Here is an 18355-nt window from a genome sequence, read left to right as displayed (position 1 = left end):
CACTGGATGCCCTATTATGTACCAGGTACTAAGATTTTGGATTATTGGTCAGTCTCTCAGAAATGGAATAGTGCATTTTTATTACTGAAAATATGAGTTAGAATTAAGTAAAACCAGAGGTTTCCTTTGATCACTCGGAGTTGGCTTTGTGTACTCTTGATACATTGGGGGACTGTAGGTAGGAGGAAGAATAGAAGAGCCAGACTATGAGAACATCGTATTTTGCTGATTAGGATTCCTTAAGAAAGCTTGCCAGAATTTCTCATAGCATATGCGGTGTGGCTTCCTGCTAGTGTCATACCAAGTGCTGCCCCTCATCCCTTCCTCCTGGCAACAGAGGTCATTAGTCTTTGAAGAGTGAAGAGGAGGAAGACTTGTAGATTCCTAGAAATAGCGTGGCTTCCATGTGTGTACTGTTTGTTTGTTTACTTTTTCTCCCCCGGTATGTTAAGTAAAGATAAATCTTTCTAAAGTTTAGCTCAACATTTAAAAAATACAGACAGCTCTGTCTATGCATGTTCAGTACATGTCTGTCTCTCCCTGTATAGTTTTTTATAAGAGATTTTTAAAAAATTAATTAATTTATTTTTGGCTACATTGGGTCTTCGTTGCTGTGTGGGCTTTTTCTAGTTATGGCAAGTGGGAGCCTCTTTTCTTTGCGGTGACTTCTCTTGTTGCGGAGCACAGGCTCTAGGCACGCGGACTTCAGTAGTTGTGGCACATGGGCTCAGTAGTTGTGGTGCGCGGGCTTAGTTGCTCCGCGGCATGTGGGATCTTCCTGGACCAGGGCTCGAATCCGTGTCCCCTGCATTGGCAGGCGGATTCTTAACCACTGTGCCACCAGGGAAGTCCCATGTATAGATTTTTAAATACCTTTTTCTGATTAAAAGTTATGAGTGGTCATAGTAGCAAATTTGGAGAAATAGAAAAAGTAGAAAGAAGAAAAATAAAAGTCGGGCAGACCAGAGACAGTCTTTACTGACCATTTCATCATATGACTGTCACCTTTTAAATATAATACTCTATCATATAACATAAAAAATACAAATTGGAATCACACTGTGCATATATAATGCTTTTAGCAGTCTTCTTTCACATAACAATACAGTGTCTATTTTATGTTACTCAGGTTCCTCTAAAGTGCGACTTTTTTGGGTCATGTATTGTGTAGGTCAGCCCCCTATTCCCAGATCCATAGACTGATTTCAGTTCTTCATCATTCTAGAAAGCACTCAGGTGAACATCCCCATGGGACAGGATAGCAGAGGTTTAGAGTGTACATTCTGGAGTTAAGCAAGTTATAATTAAACTGCTTGTCCATTTGACTTTACACAAATTATTTAAGCCCGTCTAGTCTTCTATCTCATTATCTGTAGTAATAGCCTCTGCCTCTGTAATAATGGAAGGATTAAATGAAAAGATGCATGTGGGTTGCTGAGTCCAGAGCCTCCACATGTTAGTCACTAAATGTTAGCTGTTGTTATTTTTAATTTTTTTAATAAATTTATTTATTTTTGGCTGTGTTGGGTCTTCGTTGCCATGCAGGGGCTACTCTTTGTTGCAGTGCGTGAGCTTCTCTTTGCGGTGGCTTCTCTTGTTGCGGAGCACGGGCTCTAGGCGCGTGGGCTTCAGTAGTTGTGGCGTGCGGGCTCAGTAATTGTGGTGCATGGCTTAGTTGCTCCGTGGCATGTGGGATCTTCCCAGACCAGGGCTTGAACCCATGTCCCCTGCATTGGCAGGTGGATTCTTAACCACTGTGCCACTAGGGAAGTCCCTATTTTTAATTTTTATATGCATATTTAATTATTTCCTTAGGGTTTATTTTAAGATGTTGAATTGCTGGGTCAAGGTATGTACATGTTTTCAAGGCCTTTAATTGATATTCCCAAATTTGCTGTCAGCAAAGTCTGAGGTGAGTATCCTTTACCACACACATCCTTGCCATACTCTATTACTTTTTTGCATTTAAATTGTAAGTACTTTTTGAAAATAATTCTGGTGGAAGCTGACCATTTTTCCTATGTTTTTTGCCGGTTTTTATTCTTTCATGAATTGCCTGTTTGTGTTCTTTCCCTATTTTTCTATTGATGTATTCATCTTTTGAATTTAAAACCGTTTTAGGTATGGAGGCTATGTTACCAGTATTTTTTTTCAGATTATCATCTTGAACTTTATTTATGGTACTTTTGTTTTTGTTTTGTCTTATGAATATTTAAAATTTTCATGAATTCAAATCTTTTATGAAGTCAGTCTTTTTCGTATACGGATTATGCCCTAAAAGACCTTATCCGTTTCAGGACTACAAAACCTTTTTATTTTCCTTAAAATCCATCTGGAATATATTCATGCAAAAAGGAAACTAACTCTCCTTTTCCTCAAATACTTATCTGATTGACAAATAACCATGTAAGGAGAAAATTTTTCCCTTTCCACTACTTTAAATATCACCATATAGTCATTCTCTTATACATGTTGGGGTCCAGTGAAGGAGTTTTCACACATATTTTTCTAAAGGAAAACAGATTCTTTTTCTGTTTGTTATTCTGCAATTCTCAGTCTTTAAAAAAATAAATCGTCTTCATTTTTCATCTTTTAATGTTTGTTTTTCTCTAGATCCTTTGCATTACAGCAAAATTCTAAAACTTGCACTCTATATCCATGCCATTTATTTAAATTTCTTTTGGGCTGATTTTTTTGCTGCTTATAATGCAAATTTTAATTGCATAATTGAATTTTCAGTGTTTTTACTAACTTATTTAGCTCTTTTCATTTCTGCCTTTCAGCTATCACCTTTATTATTTCAGTCTGTTTCTTTTTTTGCTTTGATTTCTTATTTCACAACATCCATATTTTTCTGAATTTTATTTATAATACAGAACAGATGCTTTCTGAAGTGTTTTTAGAGTGCTTTGGTTTCTGTGTTTCATGAAAACAAGTATTTTATCAGCTTTTTTATCTTCTTTTTCATTAAACCTAAACACAGAGACGTTTATAAATCTTTGCAGTTAACTTCACTGTGGGTAGATTCTCCTTGCTCTGCTGCAGTTTTCCTGAGTCCTGTTAGAATCCTTCTCTCACATGATATTAGAGCACTGTTGTACGTGGTTCCATCCAACTTTCTGGCGCTCTTAAATCTTTCATTTAGTGTGGACCTACCTGTACTCATGAAAAGTTTTCTCCTGGTTCTGCTATTTGGTCATGGTTCTGGGAGAAGTGGAGTTACTTCCTGGTTAATCTGAAGTGTGCTGTGGTTCTTCACTTGTCACTGTCATGTTTCTTCTAGGACTTTCCCCTTCTGAATTCACTTCCCTTTATATAAGCAGACACCCCTCCACTTCTGTCCCAGTCTCATTTCACTGCCCGGATTGTAATCTCAGGATACTGAGCTGTGCTCTGGTTGGGTAGGAGCAGTGCAGCATGGCACCCCTCCCTGGGGTGGCTTCGGCTATACTTTAGGGTGGGCGAAAGGCCGTCGCGTATCACATTGTTCCCCCAGGTGGGTCTTCCTCCGGGCTTCACCTGAGCTTTGCCTGGTGGATATTCCTCTGGGGACAGGCAGAATGTTCACTGTGAGCCTCATTTTCTGTGCTGTTGAACCTTTCCGTCCCTTCGTGTGTGTATGTGTGTGTGTCTTTATTAGTTTCTCACAGTGGTGGTGAAGGAATGAAAGTTTAGTGTTGCTATTTTTTCTCTTCTTATCCTGTAACTTTTTCCGGTTTTGTTTTGATTTTAGTTTTTGTTTGTTTTACTAATGTTTAAAGTAAGGTTGGTGCTATAGAGAACACATGGAAGGTATTAAATTGCGATGCTTTAAAGCACCAAGTTACAGTAGAATGCCACTGATATCTGATCCAGCCATGAACCATCCTTCTGACTCCTCTGGGACCTTCATTTCTCACACCCTTTCACAGCACAGCATAAATAAAAGCAAGCAAGAGCTTCTTCCCTAAGAAACCCTAAAGTAATAGATATTTTTCATGACAACTTCTAAGACCTAAAGGCTTGCAGAAACAGCCCCAAGGTTTGAAGACTAGTCTTGTGGAAGCAGCAGAGTCATGCACGTTGTATACTTCCAATTTTAGCCACCAGTAAAGAGGAGCAGACAAATGATGACCAGGACTGGGAGAGAGTAGACTGCTTGGATGAAGGATTGATCCTTCTGGGAACTAGTAAGGTCACTATTAACCACAATCTGGACTTGCCAGAGAATGGAGACCACAGATGGATGCTCATCTTCCTGTCTGCTCTTCCCACTGTCATCTTTGCTTATAGGGATGCTTCAGGCAGGTTCTCCTAAGACAGGGACTTGAGACAGCAGTAGCTTTTGGATCTCAGAACAGAAGTGGCTGTAAGTACTCTGGATTCTTAGGCACTAGATATGGAAGGTGTTTAAAGTTTTTAAGAGGTACAACTTTTATAATCAGAAAAAAATTGATAAGCAGATTTGCTTATCAAATTGCCAAGTATTAAATCTAGCCTTGCAAGAATTGCCTGTAGGATAAATAAAACGAAGTCTTAATTTACACAGAGGATAGTATACTTACATGAACAACTTCCTCAAAGATGTAATGGAGATGGAGGATGTGAAAGGCTCAAGAAGATTTTAGATAAAGACAAACAAAATACAACTAATGTTTAAATGCAGGAAAGCAAGATGATATTTTCTTTGGAATGACATATAGATCACTGGAACAGACAGGAGAATCTAGAACTAGGACCCACTCATATATGGTCAATTGATCTGTGATAAAGGTATCAGAATAATTCAATAGGGAAAGGACATTTGTCTCAACAAATGGTACTAGTACAACTGGACATCCATATGAGAAAAAAATAAATTCAACCCTTATCTTAAACTATATACAAAAACTAACTCAAAATAGATTATAGTCCTAAACCTAAGAGATAAAACTATTAAACTTCAAGAAGAAAACACACAAAGCAGGAACCATAAAAGAAAAATCTGATAAACTGAACTTTACCCAAATAAAAAAAAGCTTCTACTCCTAAAAATATATTAAGAAAGAGAAAAGACAAGCTACAAGAGAAAATATTTGCAAAATATGTATCTGATAAATGATTTGTATCCAAAATGTATTAAAAATAACTCTTGCAATTCAGTAGTCAGAATGTAACCACCCCAGTTTTTAAAATGGACACAAGATTTGAACAAACAGTTCACCAAAGAAAATACACAGATGGCCAAAAAGTACATGAAAAGATGACCAACATCAGTAGTCATTAAGTAAAAGCAAATTTTAACAATGAGTTATTTCTACACACCTACTAGAATACCTAAAATTTCAAAATTAAACACATGACCATATCATGTGTTGATGAAGATGTGAAGCAACTAGAGTTCTCCTATTGGCTGGTGGGAATGCAAAATGGCCCAACTGTTTTGGAAAAACATTTGGAAGTTTTGATAAAGTTAAACATATTTATCATATGACCCACTCCTACATATTTGTACCCAGTTCCACTCCTAGGTATTTATCCAAGAGATGAAAATGTAGTCCATAAGACCTGAATGCAGATATTTACAGCTGCTTTATTTGTAACAGCCAGAAACTGGAAACAACCCAAAGTCTACCAACTAGTCAATGGATATGTCCATAAAATTGAATAGTACTCAGTAATAAAAGGATCAAACTACTGGCCTATGCAACAACAGGGATGGATTTCACAAGTATTATGCTATGGAAAGTGATTGCCAGGGGCTAGAGATGGAGGGAGAGGGGATTGGCTATGGAGAAAGAGGCACAGGAGAATTTTTGTGGGGGATGGGGGTGATGACAATGACTTACATCTTGATTCTGGTGGTGGTTACCCCATGACTGTATATATATTTGTCAAAAATCATGGAAGTGTGTACTTTAAAAGGTTGAGTATATCTCAGTAAACTTGACTTTAAAACACACACATAGGAGAGGATTCTCAATTTTCCTCCTCAGTAAAAAATGCAAATTAAAGCAGATGACTTTTTTTTTAACCTATTTTAACTTTTTTTTAACCTATAAGATCAAAGTGTTTGATTACACATTGTTGTCAAGGATTTGAGGAAGGAGTCACACTCATGCTTAAATGTAATGGTACAACCTTTAAGAGGTTAGTTGAGCAGTATCTTTCAAAATTAAAAATGCACATACTTTTTGACTCAGAAATTCCACTTATAGGAATTTTTTCTCTAGGTAAGACATATACAGTGTAACAGTGGTTTATATCATTGTTTACCATAGCAACAACCAGTGAACAACCTTCATCTCCATGAATGGGGGCACTAACCATGGTACAGTGAAGTACTGTAAGGTAGTGTTATTATATGGAGCAGTTTCTTAAGATATTGTTAAATGAAAATAGCAGTGCACAGAACGACATCTATAATGTGCTTCCATTTGTGTTTTTAGAAAGCTGTACATATTCATAAAACTCCTTGTTTATGTACATACTGTTAGAGATTGCATACATGCACAAAACCATTATTGAGTCATCTCTAGCACAGGAAAGCGTTACCTTTTGATGTTTATCTATTTGTTTTGCTTGAATTTTTTTTTTTTTTGGCCGTGTTCATATATTACCTTCTCAATTGAAGAGAAAAAAGTTTTTAAAAAATTTTTGAATTATATTTTATTTTATTATACAGCATGTTCTCATCAGTCATCAGTTTATACACATCAGCATATACATTGTCAATCCCAATCACCCAATTCAGCACACCACCACCACCACCCTGCCGCTTTCCACCCTTGGTGTCCATACCTTTATTCTCTACATCTGTGTCTCAATTTCTGCCCTGCAAACCAGTTCATCTGTACCATTTTTCTAGGTTCCACATATATGTGTTAATGTACAATATTTGTTTTTCTCTTTCTGACTTAGTTCACTCTGTATGACAGTCTCTAGATCCATCCACGTCTCAACAGATGACCGAATTTTGTTCCTTTTTATGGCTGAGTAATATTCCATTGTATATATATACCACATCTTCTTTATCCATTCATCTGTCGATGGGCATTTAGGTGGCTTCCATGACCTGGCTATTGTAAATAGTGCTGCAATGAACATTGGGGTGCATGTGTCATTTTGAATTATGGTTTTCTCTGGGTATATGCCCAGTAGTGGGATTGCTGGATCATATGGTAATATTATTTTTAGCTTTTTAAGGAACCTCCATACTGTTCTCCATAGTGGCTGTATTAATTTACATTCCCACCAACAATGCAAGAGGGTTCCCTTTTCTCCACACCCTCTCCAGCATTTGTTGTTTGTAGATTTTCTGATGATGCCCATTCTAAGTGGTGTGAGGTGATACCTCACTGTAGTTTTGATTTGCATTTCTCTAATAATTAGTGATGTTGAGCATCTTTTCATGTGCTTCTTGGCCATCTGTTTGTCTTCTTTGGAGAAATGTCTATTTAGGTCTTCTGCCCAGTTTTGGATTGGGTTGTTTGTCTTTTTAATATTGAGCTGCAGGAGCTGTGTATATATTTTGGAGATTAATCCTTTGTCTGTTGATTCGTTTGCAAATATTTTCTCCCATTCTGAGGGTTGTCTTTTTGTCTTGTTTTCCTTTGCTGTGCAAAAGCTTTGAAGTTTCATTACATCCCATTTGTTTATTTTTGTTTTTATTTCCATTACTATAGGAGATGGATCAAAAAAGATGTTGTTGTAATTTATGTCAAAGATTGTTCTTCGTATGTTTTCCTCTAAGAGTTTTATAGTGTCCAGTCTTACATTTAGCTCTCTAATCCATTTTGAGTTTATTTTTGTGTATGGTGTTAGGGAGTGTTCTAATTTCATTCTTTTACATGTAGCTGTTCAGTTTTCCCAGAACCACTTACTGAAGAGATTGGCTTTTCTCCATTGCATATTGTTGCCTCTTTGTCATAGATTAGTTGACCATAGGTGCGTGGGTTTATCTCTGGGCTTTCAATCCTGTTCCATTGATCTGTATTTCTGTTTTTGTGCCAGTACCATATTGTCTTGATTACTGTAGCTTTGTAGTACAGTCTGAAGTCAGGGAGTCTGATTCCTCCAGCTCTGTTTCTTTCCCTCAAGACTGCTTTGGCTATTTGGGGTCTTTTGTGTCTCCATACACATTTGAAGAGTTTTTATTCTAGTTCTATAAAAAATGCCATTGGTAGTTTGATAGAGATTGCATTGAATCTGTAGATTGTTTTGGGTAGTATAGTTATTTTCACATTATTGATTGTTCCAATCCAAGAACATGGTACATCTCTCCATCTGTTGGTATCATCTTTAATTTCTTTCATCAGTATCTTATAGTTTTCTGCATACAGGTCTTTTGTCTCCCTAGGTAGGTTTATTCCTAGGTATTTTATTCTTCTTGTTGCAGTGGTAAATGGGAGTGTTTCCTTAATTTCTCTTTCAGATTTTTCATCATTAGTGTATAGGAATGCAAGAGATTTCTGTGCATTAATTTTGTATCCTGCAACTTTACCAAATTCATTGATTAGCTCTAGTAGTTTTCTGGTGGCATCTTTAGGCTTCTGTATGTATAGTATCATGTCATCTGCAAACAGTGACAACTTTACTTCTTCTTTTCCAATTTGTATTCCTTTTATTTCTTTTTCTTCTCTGATTGCCGTGGCTAGGACTTCCAAAACTATGTTGAATAATAGTGGTGAGAGTGGACATTCTTGTCTTGTTCCTGATCTTAGAGGAAATGTTTTCACCATTGAGAATGATGTTTGCTGTGGGTTTGTCATATATGGCCTTTATTATGTTGAGGTAGGTTCCCTCTATGCCCACTTTCTGGAGAGTTTTTACTGTAAATGGGTGTTGAATTTTGTCAAAAGCTTTTTCTATATCTATTGAGATGATTATATGGTTTTTCTTCTTCATTTTCTTAATATGGTGTATCACATTGATTAATTTGCGTATATTGAAGAATCCTTGAATCCCAGGGATAAATCCCACTCGATCATGGTATATGATCCTTTTGATGTGTTGTTGGATTCCGTTTGCTAGTATTTTGTTGAGGATTTTGCATCTATATTCATCAATGATATTGTTCTATAATTTTCTTTTTTTGTAGTATCTTTGTCTGTTTTTGGTATCAGGGTGATGGTGGCCTCATAGAATGAGTCTGGGAGTATTCCTTCCTCCACAGTTTTTTAGAAGAGTTTGAGAAGGATGGTTGTTAGCTCTTCTCTAAATGTTTGATAGAATTCACCTGTGAAGCCATCTGCTCCTAGACTTTCGTTTGTTGGAAGAATTTTAATCACAGTTTCAATTTCATTACTTGTGATTGGTCTGTTCATATTTTCTGTTTCTACCTGGTTCAGTCTTAGAAGGTTATACCTTTCTCAGAATTTGTCCATTTCTTCCAAGTTGTCCATATTATTGGCATAGAGTTGCTTGTAGTAGTCTCTTAGGATGCTTTGTATTTCTGTGGTGTCCGTTGTAACTTCTCCTTTTTCATTTCTAATTTTATTGATTTGAGTCCTCTCCCTCTTTTTCTTGGTGAGTCTGTCTAGTGGTTTATCAATTCTGTTTATCTTCTCAAAGAACCAGCTTTTAGTTTTATTTATCTTTGCTATTGCTTCTTTGTTTCTATTTCATTTATTTCTGCTCTGATCTTTATGATTTCTTTCCTTCTACTAGGGATTTGTTTGTTCTTCTTTAATTCCTTTAGGTGTAAGGTTAGTTTGTTTATTTGAGATTTTTCTTGTTTCTTGAGGTAGGCTTGTATAGCTATAAACTTCCCTCTTAGAACTGCTTTTGCTGCATCCCATAGGTTTTGGATCGTCGTGTTTTCATTGTCATTTGTCTCTAGGTATTTTTTGATTTCCTCTTTGATTTTCAGTGATCTCTTGGTTATTTAGTAACGTATTGTTTAGCCTCTGTGTGTTTCTATTTTTTACAGGTTTTTTCCTGTAATTGGTATCTGCTGTTATAGCATTGTGGTCAGAAAAGATGCTTGATATGATTTCAGTTTTCTTAAATTTACTGGGGCTTGATTTGTGACCCAAGATGTCATCTGTCCTGGATAATGTTCTGTGCGCACTTGAGAAGAAAGTGTAATCTGCTGTTTTTGGATGGAACGTCCTATAAATATCAATTAAATCTATCTCATCTGTTGTGTCATTTAAATCTTATGTTTCCTTATTTATTTTCATTTTGGATGATCTGTCCATTGGTGTAAGTTAGGTGTTAAAGTCCCCCGCTATTATTGTGTTACTGTCGGTTTCCTCTTGTATAGCTGTTAGCAGTTGCCTTATGTATTGTGGTGCTCCTATTTTGGTTGCATATATATTTATAATTGTTATATCTTCTTCTTGCATTGATCCCTTGATCATTATATAGTGTCCTTCCTTGTCTCTTGTAACATTCTTTATTTTAAAGTGTATTTTATCTGATATGAGTATTGCTACTCCAACTTTCTTTTGATTTCCATTTGCATGGAATTTCTTTTTCCATCCCCTCACTTTCAGTCTCTGTGTGTCCCTAGGTCTGAAGTGGTTCTGTTGTAGACAGCATATATATGGGTCTTGTTTTTGTCTCCATTCAGCAAGCCTGTGTTTTTTGGTTGGAGCATTTAATCCATTCACGTTTAAGGTAATTATCGATATGTATGTTCCTATGACCATTTTCTTAATTGTCTTGGGTTTGTTTTTGTAGGTCCTTTTCTTCTCTTGTGTTTCTCACTTAGAGAAGTTCCTTTAGCATTTGTTGTAGAGCTGGTTTGGTGGTGCTGAATTCTCTTAGCTTTTGCTTGTCTGTAAAGCTTTTGATTTCTCCATCGAGTCTGAATGAGATCCTTGAACGGTACAGTAATCTTGGTTGTAGGTTCTTCCCTTTCATCACTTTAAGTATATCATGCCACTCCCTTCTGGCTTGTAGAGCTTCTACAAGCTGTTAGCCTTATGGGAGTTCCCTTGTATGTTATTTGTCGTTTTTCTCTTGCTGCTTTCAATAATTTTTCTTTGAGTTTAATTTTTGCCAATTCGATTACTATGTGTCTCAGCAAGTTTCTCCTTGAGTTTATCCTGTATGGGACTCTCTGCACTTCCTGGACTAGGGTGGCTCTTTCCTTCCCCATGTTAGCAAAGTTTTCTACTATAATCTCTTCAAATATTTTCTTGGGTCCTTTCTCTCTCTCTTCTTTTTCTGGGACCCCTGTAATTCGAATGTTGGTGCATTTAACGTTGTCGCAGAGGTCTCTTAGGCTGTCTTCATTTCTTTTCATTCTTTTTTCTTTATCCTGTTCCGCAGCAGTGAATTCCACCATTCTGTCTTCCAGGTCACTTATCCGTTCTTCTGCCTCAGTTATTCTGCTATTGATTCTTTCTAGTGTAGTTTTCATTTCAGTTATTGTATTGTTCATCTCTGTTTGTTTGTTCTTTAATTCTTCTAGGTCTTTCTTAAACATTTGCATCTTCTTGATCTTTGCCTCCATTCTTTTTTCGAGGTCCTGGATCATCTTCACTATCATTATTCTGAATTCTTTTTCTGGAAAGTTGCCTATCTCCACTTCATTTAGTTGTTTTTCCTGGGTTTTGTTTTTTGTGTTTTTTTTGCGGTACGCAGGCCTCTCACTGTTGTGGCCTCTCCCATTGCGGAGCACAGGATCCGGACGCACAGGCTCAGCGGCCACGGCTCACGGGCCCAGCCACTCCGCAGCATGTGGGATCTTCCCGGCCCGGGGCACGAACCCGTGTCCCCTGCATCGGCAGGCGGACTCTCAACCACTGCACCACGAGGGAAGCCCTTTCCTGGGTTTTATCTTGTTCCTTCATCTGGTAGATAGCCCTCTGCCTTTTCATCTTGTCTGTCTTTCTGTGAATGGGGTTTTTGTTCCCCAGGCTGCAGGATTGTAGTTCTTCTTGCTTCTGCTGTTTGCCTTCTGGTAGATGCAGCTATCTAAGAGGCTTGTGCAAGTTTCCTGATGGTAGGGACTGTTGGTGGGTAGAGGTGGGTGTTGCTCTGGTGGGCAGAGCTCAGTTAAACTTTAATCCGCTTGACTTTTGATGGGTGGCGCTGGGTTCCCTCCCTGTTGGTTGTTTGGCCCAAGGCAACCCAACACTGGAGCCTACCTGGGCACTTTGGTGGGGCTAATGGCGGACTCTGGGAGGGCTCTCGCCAAGGAGTACTTCCCAGAAATTCTTCTGCCAGTGTCCTAGTCCCCACGGTGAGCTGCAGCCCCCCCCCGCCTCTGCAGGAGACCCTCCAACACTAGCAGGTAGGTCTGGTTCAGTCTCCCTTGGGGTCACTGCTCGTTCCCCTGTGTCCTAGTGCGCACACTACTTTGTGTGTGTCCTCCAAGAGTGGAGTCTCTGTTTCCTCCAGTCCTGTCGAAGTCCTGCAGGCAAATCCCCGTAGCCTTCAAAGTCTGATTCTCTAGGAATTCCTCGTCCCGTTGCCAGACCCCCAGGTTGGGAAGCCTGATATGGGGCTCAGAACCTTCACTCCAGTGGGTGGCCTTCTGTGGTATAAGTGTTCTCCAGTTTGTGAGTCACCCACCCAGCAGTTACAGGATTTGATTTTATTGTGATTGCGCCCCTCCTACCATCTCATTGTGGCTTCTCCTTTGTCTTTTGATGTGGGGTATCTTTTTTGGTGAGTTCCAGTGTCTTCCTGTCGATGATTGTCCAGCAGCTAGTTGTGATTCTGGTTGTTCTCGCAAGAGGGAGTGAGAGCACGTCCTTCTACTCCGCCGTCTTGGTTCAGGGCACATCCACTTTAATTTTGATACATTATAGTGTGTCATTAGGAGAGTAGGAGTACATAGGCGACTTTCCTAATCCCTTCCTCCAGAAGGTTCTTAGTGTCTCTGTCAGGAGCACAACAGTGGACCTGGGTCTTGTCTGATCCACTGTGACATTTCTAAGACTACTTCCCCTTGTAACCACCACTTCCAGTCCACATCTCCTGTGTTTCTGAATTCACGTGGGAGTAGCTCGTGGAGGAAATGCACTCATTTCGCTGTATCCACGTGATACCTTTTTGTACATTGGACTGCTCCTCTAGCTCCGGTCAGTGTTACTAAGTCCACCATAGTCAAGTGTCCTGGTTAGGAGATACGTACTGAGTTCTGAAGAAAATTGTCAAATATGTCTCTGCATCGTATGCCAGGAAGCTTCTGTAAGTGAAGGGAGCATCGATAGGGAGGGATGGCAATTGGCAACAGTTTCTGAAAACGGGGTAGCTTGGGAGGCTGTATTCAGTTTAGTTTGGACATTAAATGAATTAAAATGGATGTGCTTAAGTTACGAACCCTTGCCTCATCAGTGCTATAAAAACCCCTTTAGCCGGGCTGTAATTTGACTCTCCTCTCTGTAATGTTGTACAATATTCCTATGGTTACAGAGCCTGTATAAGTGGAAGCTAATCATTAGTTTGCTCAATGTGGTTCATGGAACAGTTCGCAACTCCCAGACCTGCCAAATGCTGCTTGTTTAGTGTCCTGTTCACTCTTCTTGGGTAGAAGTTGATTTGTTTCACAGAAAAATGTACAGTAACATTTGTCTCGTGTCCAGGAACCACAAACTATGGCAGCTCTCCATGCTTCTTGGAGATGCAGAGGGAAAAAGGTCACATGAAGCGAAGTTTTTTGGTACATACACTTCCACAGGAAGAAACCATTAAAGGAGTGGGAGATGGCAAAGCAAGAAAAGAATTAAAGCTGGAGAGGTTTTGGATATTTGGAAAACCATACTTTGTTACTTTTCAGAAATTTGCTGTGACTGAACTCTGGAGTTCACAATTCTATGGCCCCAGAAATAAAATCATGCTCTTTAGGTTCTTCCTTGTTTGTTTCGTATGACAAGACAGGCTTCATGATTGCCCAGGATCACCTGCAAACAAACAGCCATGCTGCCATTAGGAACCAAACACTTATTGAACCAGGGCCCTATCCTCTCATCTTGCGTTGTGCGTTAGGGGAACACACAGAGAGCAGTAGGCACCAGCTGGATTTGTGTCCTTACTTGGGGATTAGGGCCTAAATCCTTAAGCCACTCATGATTATTTGGCCTCTTCCTACTAGGATGAAAGTGGGTTCTTTCCCAGTTAATAGAAAATGTATTGTGCCCCCCTGTGACTCATTCCCCTTCCCAGCTGAAAGGCTGTGGGCCCTGCAGAAGGAACCTCTTTCTTCTCAGAGACTGTCCAGAAAGAGACAGTCTGGTGGCTGTCTCTACTATAGTGTTTAGACCTCTGAATTATAAAAAACAGAAAACCTGACCTCAACGAGCTTAAGGAAAAAGGGAATTTATTGGCTTACGTGATTAAAAAGGCATGGCGAGACGCAATGGCTCAAACCATGTCACCCAGACCTGCTCTCTCTGCCTCTCTCACCTTGGCTGTGTCTGTCAGGCTCTCCTCTCACGCTTCACGCTGTGGCACCTAGAGCAGCAGTATAACCTCCCAGTGCAAGCACAGCAGGTGTCTTTTCCCCTGTCCTGGAAAAGTCCTGGATAAGTCCTGGATTTCATGCTGCCCAGTCTTGGACCACCTTGAACCAGTCCCGGGGTCTAGAGACATCTCATTCCCCACCCCTGGAAGGGTGGGGCCTCCCCTGAGTAGGTGTGAGAAAAGGGTAGCCGCCCAGCTGAAAAGAGGAACGGGAGCTGGGAGGCACATCGCCAGAAGCTGCATTCCCCCTTCAATGCCCTGAGAGACTCTACTTCCAACCACCTCGCCAGCCAGAAGACGGAGGTCTGCTGGTTTGTGAAACAGTTCAGCCTCTGCCTCGTACTCTCGCCTGCCTGTGTGCCGCTCAGAACGACTGCAAGGATTATTTCTCTTTTACAGTACACATTTATCTGAAATACACACACTTGTTTGCAAGTCCACACAAGAGGAAACAAAGGAAGAAGTGATCAGGAGTTGATATCATTATGGTGATTTTATTGCACGTCTTGGTTTAGGGCCATTTAAAATAGATAAGTAATGGAATCAAGTCATAGTTTAGAAAATATAAAACCCACAATTCTACCACTCTAACCTCACCACTCTTTTCAATGTGGAGTATTTCCTTTCAGCCTTTGTTCATTTGAGTTTCTCACAAACTTTTAAATCTTTTTTTTTTGCTTGACATTACATGATAATTCAGGCATTTTCCATTTTGCTATATAGTTATCATTATCATGTAAATGCAACATGATATTCCATCAGGAATATACCATGATGAACTTAATCATTCTATCATGGGCTGTATAGGTTGTTCTTTTAAAATTTGTTCTGCTCCAAAAAAAGAAAAAAATTGTTCTGCTGTTTTCAAGAGCAGTGTATGTTGAACATTTGGGATGTGTGTAACTTTCTCATGCCTTATCTTATTTCCTGAGGATGGGTTGTGAGAAGTGGGATTACTGCTTCAAAGTGTCTAAACCTTTTTAGGACTTGATACGTATTGCCAAATTGCTTTTCAAATCTGTTGCATTTATCTCATCTGCTTCCAGCAGTTTCTTAGAGGATTAGTTTCATTGCATTTTTGCCAGCAGTAAATATTTGGATTTGTAAACATTTTTCTAATTTAATGAGGAAAAAATAGGTGTCCTTTTTTACTCTGGATTTCTTTGTTTAGTAGGGAGGTTGAATGCTTTTATGTATGCTTGGTGTTTAGCTGTATTTTCTGCTCTGTTTTACCCATTGTCTTTTCTTCATTTTAGACCCCAAAACAGCTTCTGAAACAGAAACGGATATCTGCGCCGAGTGGGAGATAAAGACCATCACTAGTGCTTTGAAAACCTACCTAAGGTAGGGACTTTCCATTTGCGGTGCATGATGCCAGCTTGTTGTCATGCAATCAGGAAGAAAGTTTTATTTTCAGCCTCCAGAGAGCTGTTGGGTGGGTGTTTGAGATGTGGAAACAGCTTATGTGTGGGTGCAATTAGCTCAGCTGGTCAAACCGATTATAAATCATCCCTAGTTGATGGGTTGCCATTGTGCAGTGGTGCTATGAGTGATTTAGGAAGCTTTGCTCTTTTTGAGAAGCCACTATGATGATTAGCCTTTAACAGAACCTCAAATGTGGAATTCCCTGCAATCCCCGAATAATCTGCTAAAAAAACAAGGGATTGCGTATCCTATTCTGTTGAGAATGCGTGATTACGTACCCTACGTATCTGGGGAGCTCTGCGCCTTGCACAGACAGAGTATACTGCTGACATTGCTCCTCAAAAATGAGAACTTTATGGCGCTCCTTTTTGATTCCTTCTGCTTAGATTGGAGAATATGACTTCATTGGAGAGGAGACTGCTTTCCTTGTAATAATACGTGTAATATTCCTGCTACCTCCCACCCCTCCCTTGGTTATTAAGGGAGTGGGTGATTGACCAGCTGCTCACATCTCAGTTTCCCGAGTAGACTGAAAGCCATGCTGGATGTGAAGTATAGGAGTATGATAGTTCTCCACTGTAGTTCTTCTCACACAGGAAAGTGGGGGTCTAGTCTTAAACAAAGAGGAGAACTATAATCACGAATTGCATAAGCCTTTGTACAGGTTTGTCAAGATTTAGTTGTCTCGAAAGCCACAGAAAAGGAATTGGTGATGCAGGTTTTATTGGCTGTTGGGGAATTGCTGGAAGGCTCTTGGAGTCAAGAGTGAGATGTCATGCAAGTGATGACTAAGAGTTGAATCAGGGGATCCGATGAGAATAAAATAAAATCTGAACCAAGACTCATGGATCGTCTGTTGAGAAGCTTATCATTTAGACTATCAGTAAAAAACCCTCAAGTTTACAGTTAAACATATTCATAAAACATATACATATCCCAAATACTACCATAGTAGTTTACACAAAACCAAATGGTAGAGGTTTGTATTTGGTACTTATTTGTGCATGTTGATATTGATTAGCTAATGGACAATAAGTATAAAATATAAATATATTTTAAATAGCAGATAAAATTTGACTGTATCATGCCTAATATTAAGGATTCTAGTCCTTTGGCATTCTGGAGCAACACTCCATAGTGAATTTGCCACAAAAACATCTACAAAAGTCTTGCATAGTGTATCCAGATGAAGTGCCTAAGGTGCCGGGAAGACGAGAGTTTGAGAGCAGGTGATTGCAAATGTTGGGTTAGTTGCCTGTTTCTCAGACACATCTTAAAATGCTCTTGTGGAGGGCGAGTCACTGACTGAAAAGGAAATCTCTCAGTTTGTGCTAGACTTTTGCATTAGCACTTTTCTGGTTGTGACTCTATGAGACGTAAGTTGTATCCATTCCCTTAAAAAGGAGAAAGAATGAACATTTCAGGTGAAATCTCAGGACCCTTTCAAAAGGGAAACTAAGTTGGACTAAACTGAGTTGCTGTTGTTTGCCTGTGATCTTTGTCTTTGAGAAATGTAATACAGTCTGGCCGCCTCTAGGCTGCTAGGTAGCGAGAATAGGATTGTTTTCATTAAGCTGACTAGTGTGTATCCTTTTATTTCAGAATGCTTCCAGGACCACTCATGATGTACCAGTTCCAAAGAAGTTTCATCAAAGCAGCAAGTAAGTTTTCTTTTCACCACATTTTTAAGGGGAAAGGAATAGATTTTGCTATTTCAAAGAACAGTCAGTGTCCCAAAATAAGTGTTACCTAATCCCTCGTAGTCTGCGTGTAAACTACCCACATAAACACTCATGAGACTGTCACAGAATAAAAGCGAAACCAAGTCAGATTGCTAAGGGCCTTGTTAGCACGTTGAATTTACAGTCGAGGGGAAAAACGTCAGAAGTGAGTTTGGGGATGACAGAGAGGTGAGAAAAGCAAGTTTGCCTTTCTCATTTTGATTATTGGAGTGCTAACTCCTTGGGTTTTTTCCAGCCCTGGAGTAGCATTTTTCAGAATGAATCAGACTCTGCCCGTTACCTAAATTGAGCATCGGATGTATTTCCCTGAATCTGGCACCATTTATGTAACTTCCCAGTCCTCTTTCCATCATGGCTTGCATTTATAGCTTCTGATCTTTCTTCAGCTATATCATCTAAGCCCTGAGCGCCATATTACTGGTATTAAAATACATAGGGTTTAGGTGCAAGCCACCCTAAGTATACTGGACTCTGTCTATGTGGGGCAGGCCACCTGGAAGGGGCAGTAAGATTCTCTATCAGATTTAAGTCTGGCATGAATCCCCACCGTGCTATTACGTCCATAGCCTGTGCCTCTCCCTGTTTCCTTTAAGCCGTCAGAGTTTGTTTAGCCTGGTAGCTACTACTGGCCTAATTTAGGAGTACCTCTGTTCTGGTGGCCTTATCCACACACAGCTGTCCCCGTAAAGCAGGAGAAAGACCTGGGAGAAAACTGGAAGTGAAGGTGCTGTTTATGTGATTTCTTTCTCTGAGAAATTCCAAACCCATAGCAACCATTCTCTAATTAAACCTCACCTCAGTCCTATAAA

The 18355-nt window shown here is 39.4% G+C and overlaps 1 protein-coding gene across 3 annotated transcripts in view; it reads left to right on the top strand.

Moving 5' to 3' along the window:
• Positions 1 to 18355, top strand: part of ARHGAP26 (Rho GTPase activating protein 26) — a 478823-nt gene that overhangs the window by 283189 nt on the left and 177279 nt on the right. For all 3 annotated transcript variants that reach the window (XM_060008623.1, XM_060008625.1, XM_060008624.1), the window contains exons 15-16: positions 15636 to 15723; positions 17407 to 17465. In XM_060008623.1, the coding sequence (XP_059864606.1) occupies positions 15636 to 15723; positions 17407 to 17465 (147 nt within the window). The remainder of the gene's footprint in view (positions 1 to 15635; positions 15724 to 17406; positions 17466 to 18355) is intronic.

Source organism: Delphinus delphis, chromosome 3 (assembly GCF_949987515.2).
Source record: "Delphinus delphis chromosome 3, mDelDel1.2, whole genome shotgun sequence".
In the NCBI taxonomy this organism is placed as follows: domain Eukaryota; kingdom Metazoa; phylum Chordata; class Mammalia; order Artiodactyla; family Delphinidae; genus Delphinus; species Delphinus delphis.
This window is presented reverse-complemented; position numbering and strand designations above follow the sequence as displayed.